Source organism: Erigeron canadensis, chromosome 3 (genome assembly GCF_010389155.1).
Source record: "Erigeron canadensis isolate Cc75 chromosome 3, C_canadensis_v1, whole genome shotgun sequence".
Taxonomy (NCBI): Eukaryota; Viridiplantae; Streptophyta; class Magnoliopsida; order Asterales; family Asteraceae; genus Erigeron; species Erigeron canadensis.
Window position 1 is genome coordinate 26,285,512 of NC_057763.1, and position 11,292 is coordinate 26,296,803.

An 11,292-nucleotide genomic window follows, 5' to 3' on the forward strand; every position below is an offset into this window, starting at 1 on the left:
CACATCTAATTGTTTTATTATAGTAAGTAATTTCCGTATTAGATTATATGTACATTCATCTGAATGTAAAATGTCATATGAGAAAAAAAAATTGTTAAAACCATGTAAAACTGAATATAACTTAGACATATTAATATGTGAATAGTACATGTAATTAAATTGATTCACATTTGAACGTATAATTTTTTATGTCATGAGAAAAGATCATTTGCGGACATCTTTATTAAAACGATAAAGAGAAAAATCTCAGTCACTCATTTCTCTTCTCTTCTATTTCATCTTTTTCTTCTTCTTTTTCTATTTTTCTTCAAAATTTTAAAGGACGGAGCCCGTCACCGATCACCCTTTTGACCTATAACTTTCTATTACCAATCTACTAGCTACCTCTCATTAAAACTTGTAAGGACAAATACAATATCGTATCAAATCGGGAAAAAAAAAAAATTCGAATGAGTTTTTATTTTAAAATTTTTTAAAAATTAAAATGAAAAAAAAATATAAAATCATTCCAAAAATAGAGAGATGAAGAAGAAATAAGTGGTTAAAATTTATCTTTTTTAAATGAAAAATGATATTCTTATTACGATAAATTTACCATACATTTATTTTATTAACTTATACAGTGTGTTCAGAGAGTTGTACTGTATGATAAATTTATCAAAATATATGATGCGGATGCCATTTTGAAATGGGTGTTTTCAAATTAAGTCATCCCATTAATTATTAGTGAGTTACACATTTGTATGTATGAATAAAACATGTCCCAAACATGTTTTGAATTTTGGACTCCGGCACAATTATGATATCATTGGGAGGCCCTTTCCACTAATAAACTCACACTCACTCACTATCGATGACGATAGATGTTGAATTATAGAGTATCAACAGTACCTTCATATATGGACCCTCAATCAGCTCCATGCAAAAAGATGAATTTTTTGTAACATGTGACACCCAAAGCTCTATCTATATATATGTTCATAAACATGTAACCAAGTTTGTTAAAGATATTGATTTTAAGATCTTAATATTTTACGATCTCAATAACTAAAACACGTGGATCCTGTACTGTATAGCATCTTTGGAATCATAGAATATGTATAAGATTTCAATTCACTCCGGCCGGATCATGCTTAATTAATTTGAAGTAATGAATTAAGAAACCAATGAGCATTTTGTTAATAAAATGGTACTAGTATTCTAGTAATTAAGCTGACATATTAATCGGTGAATAAGAGTAGAATTTGTTGGTTATTTTACATTTAAATCTACATGTTTGGTATTGTAGTAGTGTGTTGTGATAAGATATATGTAAACTTGTCACACAATTGAGTATATTATAATTAGTTGATTTAAATCTTGAAATATTCTTCACGCTTTTTAGTCTCAGCACCACTATTTATACAAACTAATTACGAGCTTGAAGTATAAATTGAAAATGTTTTCACACACTTAGAAATGTAATAACGTATTGCAGCTCACTCATTGCCACTTAACCTCGTTACTAGAGTGGAAAAGAGATTTAATTTTCAGAATATTCTTAGATATATGGTACGTAGGAAATTTTGAGGTTAAAAAAAATAAAGCTGGTTATATCCTTCAGCTTTGATGGTGCAATATTGCAATACTCTTTTTTAAGTGGCGTAATTTTATTAAAACTAGCAAGATAGAAAATTACAACGATATTAGGACTTTAGAACTAGAGGTGCACAAAAAAACCGATTAACCGAACTGATTCAAAAGTTAACCTATAACCGAAACCGGTTAGTAACCGATACCGTACAAATCGATTATAGGTTAGGAAAAACTGCCGGTTAATAATCGATTTGAACTTTCAAAAACAAAAACCGATTCTTAATCGGTTAATCGAAAATTGGTTAATTTTTTTGTAGATTAATTTATTATTTTTGAATATTTATACAACTACGGTATTACACCTCTATCTCCCAGTCTCCAATCCAAAACCGATCAAAAACAAAACCAAATTCAATCCCCAAAATCAACCCCCAAAATCATTCAGTGGGTTAAATGGTTAATCGATCGATCAGTAGCTTTACAATACATTAAATCGATCAATTCCCATTTTCCCAATTCAAATATTCAATCCCCAAATCCAGAAAAACCCTAATCCCCAAATCGATCGATCAGTAGCTTTACCCCCAAAATTAAATCGATCAATTCTCATTTTCCCAATTCAAATATTCAATCCCCAAATCCAAAAAAACCCTTATCCCCAAATCGATCGATCAGCAGGTTATCAATTGGACAGCAGTTTTGGACTTCTGGCTACTGTTAAACAATAAACACTCTGTTCTGTTCCTGGTACCTGTTTTTGGTTCTGTTCTGTTCTGTTTAGTTTTCTGTTCTGTTTCGTTTTTGGCTAATGTTTCTGGTTCTGTTCTGTTTGAATTCTGTTTGAATTCTGCTAATGTTTCTGGTAATTGTTTCTGCTTCGTTTTTGGCTAATGTTCTGTTTTGTTTGAATCCTGTTTGAATTCTGGTTAATTCTGGTTCTGTTTGGCTAATGTTTCGTTTGAATTCTGGTAATGTGGAATTTCGGTTAACTGGTCAGTTAATCAGAAGCAGTTAACCGGTTATTTAAAACCGAAATCGGTTCCACCAGTTAGAACATCCATACACAGTAACCGGTTATTAACCGGAACCGGTTAATTTTTAAAAAAAAAAAAAAACGAATACTGTTAATAAAATAATTAACCGAAACCGGTTAACTAGTTTTTACACCTCTATTTAGAACTTAGGAGTATTCCAAGCCCAATTAAACTGTCAAAGCCCATTAGAAGAGAAAATTCGGTCCGCCACTATGCAAGCCTTATTAGTGTCCACGAGAAACATTAGGAGACCTGGCCGACGAGAAATTTATTCAATTTAAGCTTAATGGATATAGCCCATTGCAGTGGGCTGGATAGGTTTAATCTAAATTAAATGTGAGCCCATTATAGTGGTCAAGATGATCCAAGTGGAACTGTGGAAGTCGCGGTGCCCAAAACATGGCAATAAACAAGTGTTCAGTAGATAAAATAACTGAATTTATAAATAATGTATGCTTTGATTTAGCCAATGCAGTATTTTTTTATTTTTTTTTTGTTAAGTTAGAAACAAACATTTTCAATTGACTTCATGGATTAGATACCTTTTATTTGGTATACAAACAGGCTCTAATGTTGCTACGAGCCTACGATATGTTGGTAGGTATGTCGTATGTGAGACTACATAGAAAATATAGGTATGGACAGAAAAATGAAGAAGAAAAGAAAAGAAACATTAACACATACATCCACAAATTTGGCATAAACACCCACTATAAGCGAGCATGCTCTTATACGGCAAGTATACTCGCTTTGACCAGAAAAGTCAAAGTATCATACGCGAAGTATTAATGTATACTTCCCGTATGGGGGGTGTTTGGGTGTTTATGTTGAATTGGGGTGTTCCTATAGCTGGATACAAAAAAAATGCAAAGTTAAGAAAACCAAGTCGTAGCAACATGCCTGTCCGAGTGACCTAGTTTGAACTTTGAAGGTTAAGAAACACAAAATCACATGGGCTGAGGGCTGACTCGTAAGAGCAAGAATCCAGAAAATATCAGCAAGGAACAACATATAGAAATGCTCATAAAATAGATCTTGAATAATTTCTTACATTACATTTATTGATTACAACACAGACTAAAAGAAAAAAAAACTTGTTACTTATTGATTCACACTAATGTGAAAATATACATAATACGGAGTAGTTACTTAACAGAAGTACAGAACTAGATAAATACCATTTTATATAGACACACTATTTGGTATACCTCTTCCAGTAAGTCCCTCTTCACTACTAGGGTAAAGTAAGGTGTATGGTATCTTTACAAGTCCAAGTCTATTTTTCAGCTTCTCATCATTGTTCAATTTCACAATTTTTTGCTCAATTTCCTTTAGCTTATTGCCAAATTTTTCAAATGCCAATAAAGGCTCTGCATCCATGGTCCACTTCGGGCACTCTCGTTGCCCGAGGTAGATCTCATCTGATGTATGCCTCGACAATATTTCTATTAAAGAAACACTAAGAAGTGACTGCAATTGTGGAGTAACAGTTTTCAAAAAAGCCTTTTGCTGATCCTCTTTTAGTTCATCATACTCTGGAGTATTTGGTTCGGGCATAAGCCTACGACTTAGTGTTGGACGATTTGGGGGGTAACCTGCATAAGGGTATTGACCAAAGTTGACTGCTGCATGAAGAGCAGAAGACACCCATATTATTATGGTGCAATTATCAATCACATCTTGAACAGAACTCATATCGGGCCACCATGGTTTGTTTTTCAAGTCACCGTGTCCTTTCTCTCGCACTTCCTTCCACCATGATTGGAGTTCATTGTCATTTTGGACCATCTCATCGTTTTTGTAGTAAAACTTACAGTAATCGTCAACCCATGACTTAATAGCTGACCAAATCTCAAGTCCATCTACACCGTATGGGTAATCTTCAATCGTTAAACGAAGGCCGTGAGGAGATTTAGAATCCTCAATAGCCATTCCCCTGTATAATAAGAGAAACTTTAGCAAATTATCATAATAAAAATATATTTTATGCAAAGGCCGGAGGTCCTTTTCTAATATTTAGATAGAACCTAGAAGCAACCTCTCTACCTAGAGTAAAGAAGGCTGTCTACATCTCAACTTCCCCATACACTGTCGAGATTATTGTGACCCAAAATCCGTGCTAGACAGCATTGGGTGTTACTTTTTTATGGTAATACTAATTTGACCACTATTCTTCTTGGAAGATAGGGTATATAATAACAATGTAATTAACTTCTTATTAAAACTTTAAAAGCCAAAAGATGCATATATACCTCAATATCAGGTCAGTCGGTAGAGCATGGTTGGGGAACACCCAATCCTTGTATATCTTGGAAGACATCTCAATTGAATATTTTCCGGGAAAAAAGGTCCTTTCTAAAATCCCTTTACTATTGATCAAGATATTTCTAGAAGTTGCGTTGATATTCATTGTATCACGAAAATGAGGGTGCAAAAGCTTGTTAATGGGATGCATCACACTTAGTTGCCTATTTGTTGCTATAATAAATGGCTCGATGACCGCATGTGTATTCAACCTACAAAAAAGTATGGATTGAATCTCATGGATTATGTCAAAGATGTAGAAAGAGCGGTTATTGTACAAAACATATGATTAATGAAAATATACCAGTGACTGATGAGTTGATGAACTCCAGAATCGTTCACGGCTACATATGTTTTAGCCAAATTCCAAAGTGTGGCTTCCACTCCATCTTTAGCTGGTATGAAGACTTTGCTAATGGCGCCATATTTTTCATCGTCTGGATGAGGCAAGCTCAACTCAATGGCTATTGGCTTTAAGGTTCCATCTTTTTGCAGAAAGAGCAATGTCCTTGTGGCATAGACTTTGGTTGAAGTTGCATTTATCCTCTTGACATATGGCATAATTGGATCATGATGATCCAATATAAACAACCTTTTTGATTTTATTGCCTGTATGACAATTTTGAACTATAATTAACGTCCCAGATTTACTTGCAAGTTATCTAAATGAGCAACTTGAGCGGAATTAGGAAGTTACCTCGTCGACTTTTAAACCATCTAGATGTTCCTTTATGTGATTTGATCTGATTGAGCTGTTTTGGTTACCATAAAGTTTTTCATCCAGCTTGCTAGTTGGAGGGAACTCCTAAAATAAATACAGTAAATATATAAAATCTCAATTAAAAACAAACATGGCTATTCTCTAATTGTTATTGGTAAGAAATCAAGTTACATAAGTTTACTTAAATGGTTAGGTAATTAGGTTTCCTTTTGGTAAACAAAAGAAGGTAATGCTTACTCTCAACAGTTGAATCGAAACAGGATTGACTCCAGCCAACATTTCTCTTGCAAATTCTTCGTCGGTGCTCCAAGCAGATAAATTAGCTGATTGAAACATTGTAAGATATGTGTTGGAACCAAGATAACAAAATATTGATTTTTATTATATATTGTGATATGTTACTTATATAGATATAGATGGTACCTTTGATGACTTCTGGAGTCGAGTATTTGAAAAGGCCCTCGCCGTCTGAGCGTAGAAGTTCTTTAAGTATTTGTATAGGAATGTTTTCTCGAATTTTGTCAAGCGACGGGCCTTCTGGAAGCTTAATTCCTCCGTGGTAAAGATCCAAGATATCTTCAAATGAGTCAAATTCATCTATGGTGTCATCAACTAGAGCTTTAAACTCAGGGAGCAGAAATTTAAGAATGGCTTCGAGTCCTTGACCGAGAAAATCAGACATCCTTAAGTGGCCAAACCGCTCATCTCTTGGAACATATATATTCAAACTCTCAATAAGATTAAGCCTGCTCTCAGTTTTTGGATCTATCAAAATTCAAAAAAATACTCTTGTTATAATATACTCCCTTTATTTCGGTTTAAATGTTCTAGTTTGACTTTTCAAGTCTTTTTCTTTTAACTTTAATTTGTTTATGTTATATAATACTTGATATAAAGTATACGAATAGATCGGGTTTAAATGAGTTTTTCGTTGATATAATTTTCATTTGACTAGTTTATAATTAATACAAACAAAAATATTTAGTAAAAAAAAAATAAAAAAACTTTAAGAGGATATTTAAAATGAAACAGAATCATAGACTAATCTAAACATGCTTCAGCCTAGCTAACCTGATTTGGTAGGTGGTCTGCCGGTTCTACCTCTACGAGGGTAGGGGTACTCAGAAGACCCTCCAATAACTGGGCGCACTTTCTCCTCGTCCTCCGGATCTCCCAAGTCGTTATACAATGCATAGTCGTAAACCCTGTCCCATTCGTTAAGCATCCCGGTCCCATTTCCTCTCATGGTTGCCATCTCTTCCTCTCGATAAGGAAGTAGTAGTTCAGGGGTCTCACCAGGAAGATACGCCTATAGATATATACCATCATTACATGACTCAAAGTTAACAACTACTCCATATAAATGGTATATATATACGACTAAACGTATACGAATGTCGTGTTAAGCGTACCTTATTAGCGAAGAATATACGATCGTAATCGTAGTTTTCTGCAGGGTAAACCCATGAGTTGCAAACAAAATGGACTTCCCCATGACCAGGCACATTTTCAAGAGTCAATGTCATTAGATAAAATTCACTATGGTGAAGATTTTGAACAAGAAATGCTCCGGGTAAGCCAATCTCCTCATCCCAATCAAATGTGACTTCGTATGCTGATTCCCCAGCAGTCACCGTAATGGTGCTAATCCAGTCTTCCAATATAGCTGCTTTTCCTAGCTTTCCTCTCAACCTTTTTTCTGCTACATGTATGAATCCATACGAAAAAATAAATACATATGTCTAAAATGTATGCCTATATATATATGTTTTACAATAACAAAAATCAATTTAAAAAATATAATGAAAGGGAAAGTAGATCGATTGGTCATATATCAAGTTTGTGGAAATATATTTTAGAGTTATATATCATTAGTTATAGGGATTAGTAGTAATGTAGATAAATTTACTTGAATTGTAATAGTATATATAAAACGTCAATCATGTGCATTGTATGTAACAAATTTTTAAATTTATGTATCTGAGTATATGTGAACAATTCTCAATCCAAAAGTGAGTATGGGGCTTTTATGCACCCAACTTGGGTGAAAAACCCCTCACATACCAATATTTTAATATTTTGAATAAATGTTTGGCCCTCCATGATTTTTATGGTTTAAAAAAAAATATGTGAGGAGTTTTTCACCCAACTTAGGTGCTTAACAGCCTCATATTCCCTTTCCCGCATATATATATATATACATATATATATATATATATAGTCAAATTTGCTATTAATAAAACTAAGATTTAATAAAGATTTTTTACTAGTTTTTTTTTTTAATAGCAAACATACTCCGTTATGCATAACGCGCAAGATGAATGTATTGGATTTTAAAACTACAAAAGATGAAAGTAGTATGCTTTCATATGCTAACAACTACGTACGTACGTAATCCGTTATTCACACTTGATAAGTACCCGGCAATAACAAAAGCATTATAATCTTTTAAACAAAAGCATGTAGTAGTTAGCATATATGAAAGCACACATTGGATCTTTAACTTGTAATTATATGCATCCACTTGCTCCGTACAATTGGCTACTTAATTAACTATTCGTTCACATATATGGGACATATATACTGTATTTCATTTGTCTGAGGTGAGGATTTGAAGTCAGATGTTTCTGGTCAAAGGTCACTATCATATACATATATAATCGTAATTAAGTCACCACATTTCGTGAGCTGTAAATTTTAACTGACAAGAAATAATACCCCGGCCGGTTTGTAAATTATATATGCCGGTTAAATGGTAATAATTTTAGCCGTTTATTCGTATATAAACTTATCTCACCATAGCATATGGTAATTTGGCAACGTTGTCTAACCCACGTTCATCTAATTAAGTAATCATATATGAGCAAATTTATATGCTTTGCGGAGTTGTTAAAAGTCTTTCAATTAAAAATGCAACAACCTTAAGCCTTAATTGGGAGGTAGTGGTATATATGCAGCGGTGGAGCTACAGAGTGGCCACAACGACAACCTACGTACTCACAGTAATGTTTATAAAACTCTATATTTCTGATACTGTTTCTATGTATTAGCAATTTAGTCGTGCAAAGTTAAACAAAACATAAATTCATGTTTGACCCCCTAGCTAGATAGCTTGATAGACTCAATTGGTTATGGGTTCAAGTTTTGTACTACAGATAAGTAATAAAGCTTGAATATGACTTGATCATTTGTTTAAATACAACATAATACAATATAATTATAATAGCCTATCCAAAGGTTGCTTTATACTCCTTTGCATGTACATATATAGTTACAGCTAAAATTATCTACATTTTTATGCATGGAAGCAATACTTACTTACTGTTCTTTTATTTATCAAATTTCTAACCAGATATATCATATATAACACATATATATTAAAGAAATTAATTGTTTGTTCGGAATAAAGTCAAACCTGAGGATTCATGTTCAGCGTGAATTGCACTAATGAATTGAATAGAGATATGTTTTCCAAACAACTCATGAGCTCCATCCAGAACCGATGCACCAAAGTCATTGAAATCGAGCACGTTCTTTTTCATCAAAACCACTTTTCCTTTCACCGTCGTAGTCTTCTTCCTCTCATCATTCTCTCCCAGTACCAAATTTGCAATCTTATTAAACATGTTTGGGTGTCGATTCTTTATCGAAATTCTCTCGTTTGCTATATACGCTATTGATCTTAATGTGCTTTTTTCTCTAGATTTCAAGAACTTATTAGCTTTGAAGCTTTTAGATGAATGTAGATATATATGGTATAAGCACTAGACTATAGGTTTGATATTTATAGGGCTTATTCAAGTTATATTACAAGGTAATTAAGATTCAATGGTTTCCTAGAAGTGCCCGTGTAATTCTTATCTTTTGATTTTTGTACCCAATAATAATATATACATATATATTTGCATGTGGTGATGTGAATTCATTTTGTCATGCATGCATGCTTTCTCATTTTGAATTAATATTAAATATGTCACGTGCAAGCTAGTTGACGTTAGAAATAGTAGTTAGTCTCATATAGATTAGATAATTAGTTAGGCATTGTTATATATATCCACCAATGCCGCCTTAACTATAATACTAGTATTAATGATCGAGGAGTGGTTAGTCACAATAATTCAGATTAATTAGTTATAACTTATTAGGGGTCAGGGGTTCGAATCCTGTCACATGCAAATGTGGTGAAGGAGCCTTAACAACGTTATATTCATCTATACTTGGGAGAACAAACCCTTTAACTTGGGCTTTGTTAGGATTCGAACCCAGCATGAGCGAACCAAATTTAGGGTATTAACCATTTATCCGTTTTGCCTTAGAAAAAAAAAAATTGGTTATCACTTATAAAGTTAGGTTTTTGTAGATATCGATCAGAGGCAAAGAAATTGACCATGTATAACCAAGTGGACATTACATGTGTTTTGAATTGTATTGGCTGTGTACGTACGAATATACTAGTAGCCGTTAAACTTGAATAGTTTCATGTACTACTTGGTATATATTTATATATGTATGTATTTACTTTATGACATAGTCTAGTCATATACAAGTAGCCTAATTTTGTAGGTATGTTGGATTTGGGTATTTTTTGTGAGAGAACGTGGCAAGAGGAAGTTATCATCTGTGTAAGTTGAATGACTAGCTACTTATTGTCTTATTAAATAGGAGTTGAACAAATAGAAAGTGGCTGCACAAATAGGACCAAAAGCTAGCCAACAATACAAGGAAAAAAGAGAGAAGGACCGTCACCTCTACTAAGTCTCCGTGTATTTATAGATTATTTAGATTATTCCTTTAAATGCATTTGCGAAATTTGAACATTTTTTCAACAGCGTATAAAGGCAAAAATTTGATGACCGATAATAAATTTATCAACTTCAATTCAAGTTTTGAGGGTGTAAAACCCTTTGTGCCCCTTAATAGTTACTGACATATGTCATCGTTCGTCAGTTTTTATTACATTAGGAAGATATCAACACTTTTAACTAACAAGTAAACTAACACATCATTGTCAATAATACATCGTCAATTTCTTTACCACTTTATTTTTTGTTAATTAAACAATAATATATAAAACATATATCTCACAAATAACACAAATATAAGGATTTGAATTATATGGCTCATCAACTCAAATATATAAAAATGATAAAGAACTTAAAAGAGTAAATTGTGGAGAACATCTAAACATAATAAATATAAATTTGAGAATTATTGTATGTGTTTAGAAACCTGTAGAATCAATTGGCATCAATTTTATTAAATTTACTCATTTTATAATTTATTTTTAGGAAAAATCCATAAATAGGTAACTTATTTACACAAATTTCCTATTAAAGGTAACCTATTTTGTTTTCGTCAAGTTAAAAGACCCTTACAAAGGGTATCTCATTAGTTTTTAACAGACAACACCCATTAAATGTCACATCACCGACAAGTTAGCCAAAGTCAATTGTCACATCAGCAAATCTGATGGCATGTCATCGGTGACGTGACTTAACAGGGGTCATCTGCCAAAAACTAACAAGATAACCTTTATTAGGAAATCTTTGAAAATAGAATCATTTAAATAGACAAGAACAAAATAAATTACCTCTTTATGTATTTTTCCCTTTATTTTTCTATCCTTTTCAAGTTCTATATATTTTTCTATAAGAGAGG

At 32.9% G+C, this 11,292-nt stretch overlaps 1 protein-coding gene across 2 annotated transcripts; it reads right to left on the minus strand.

The window, feature by feature from the left end:
* Positions 1 to 3,791: 3,791 nt before the first annotated feature.
* On the minus strand, positions 3,792 to 9,260 carry LOC122594113 (probable linoleate 9S-lipoxygenase 5). 2 transcript variants are annotated; one of them, XM_043766589.1, is made up of 9 exons: positions 9,050 to 9,260; positions 7,047 to 7,318; positions 6,706 to 6,943; positions 6,058 to 6,399; positions 5,872 to 5,957; positions 5,611 to 5,718; positions 5,218 to 5,522; positions 4,862 to 5,125; positions 3,792 to 4,545 (listed from the first exon to the last, which is right to left on the minus strand). In XM_043766589.1, exons 1-9 carry the CDS (start codon positions 9,258 to 9,260, stop codon positions 3,792 to 3,794), a joined length of 2,580 nt encoding a protein of 859 aa, XP_043622524.1. The 2 variants fall into 2 exon arrangements, with proteins under 2 accessions (XP_043622524.1, XP_043622523.1); XM_043766588.1 differs by having other exon boundaries at positions 7,047 to 7,333.
* Between the last annotated feature and the right edge of the window lie 2,032 nt (positions 9,261 to 11,292).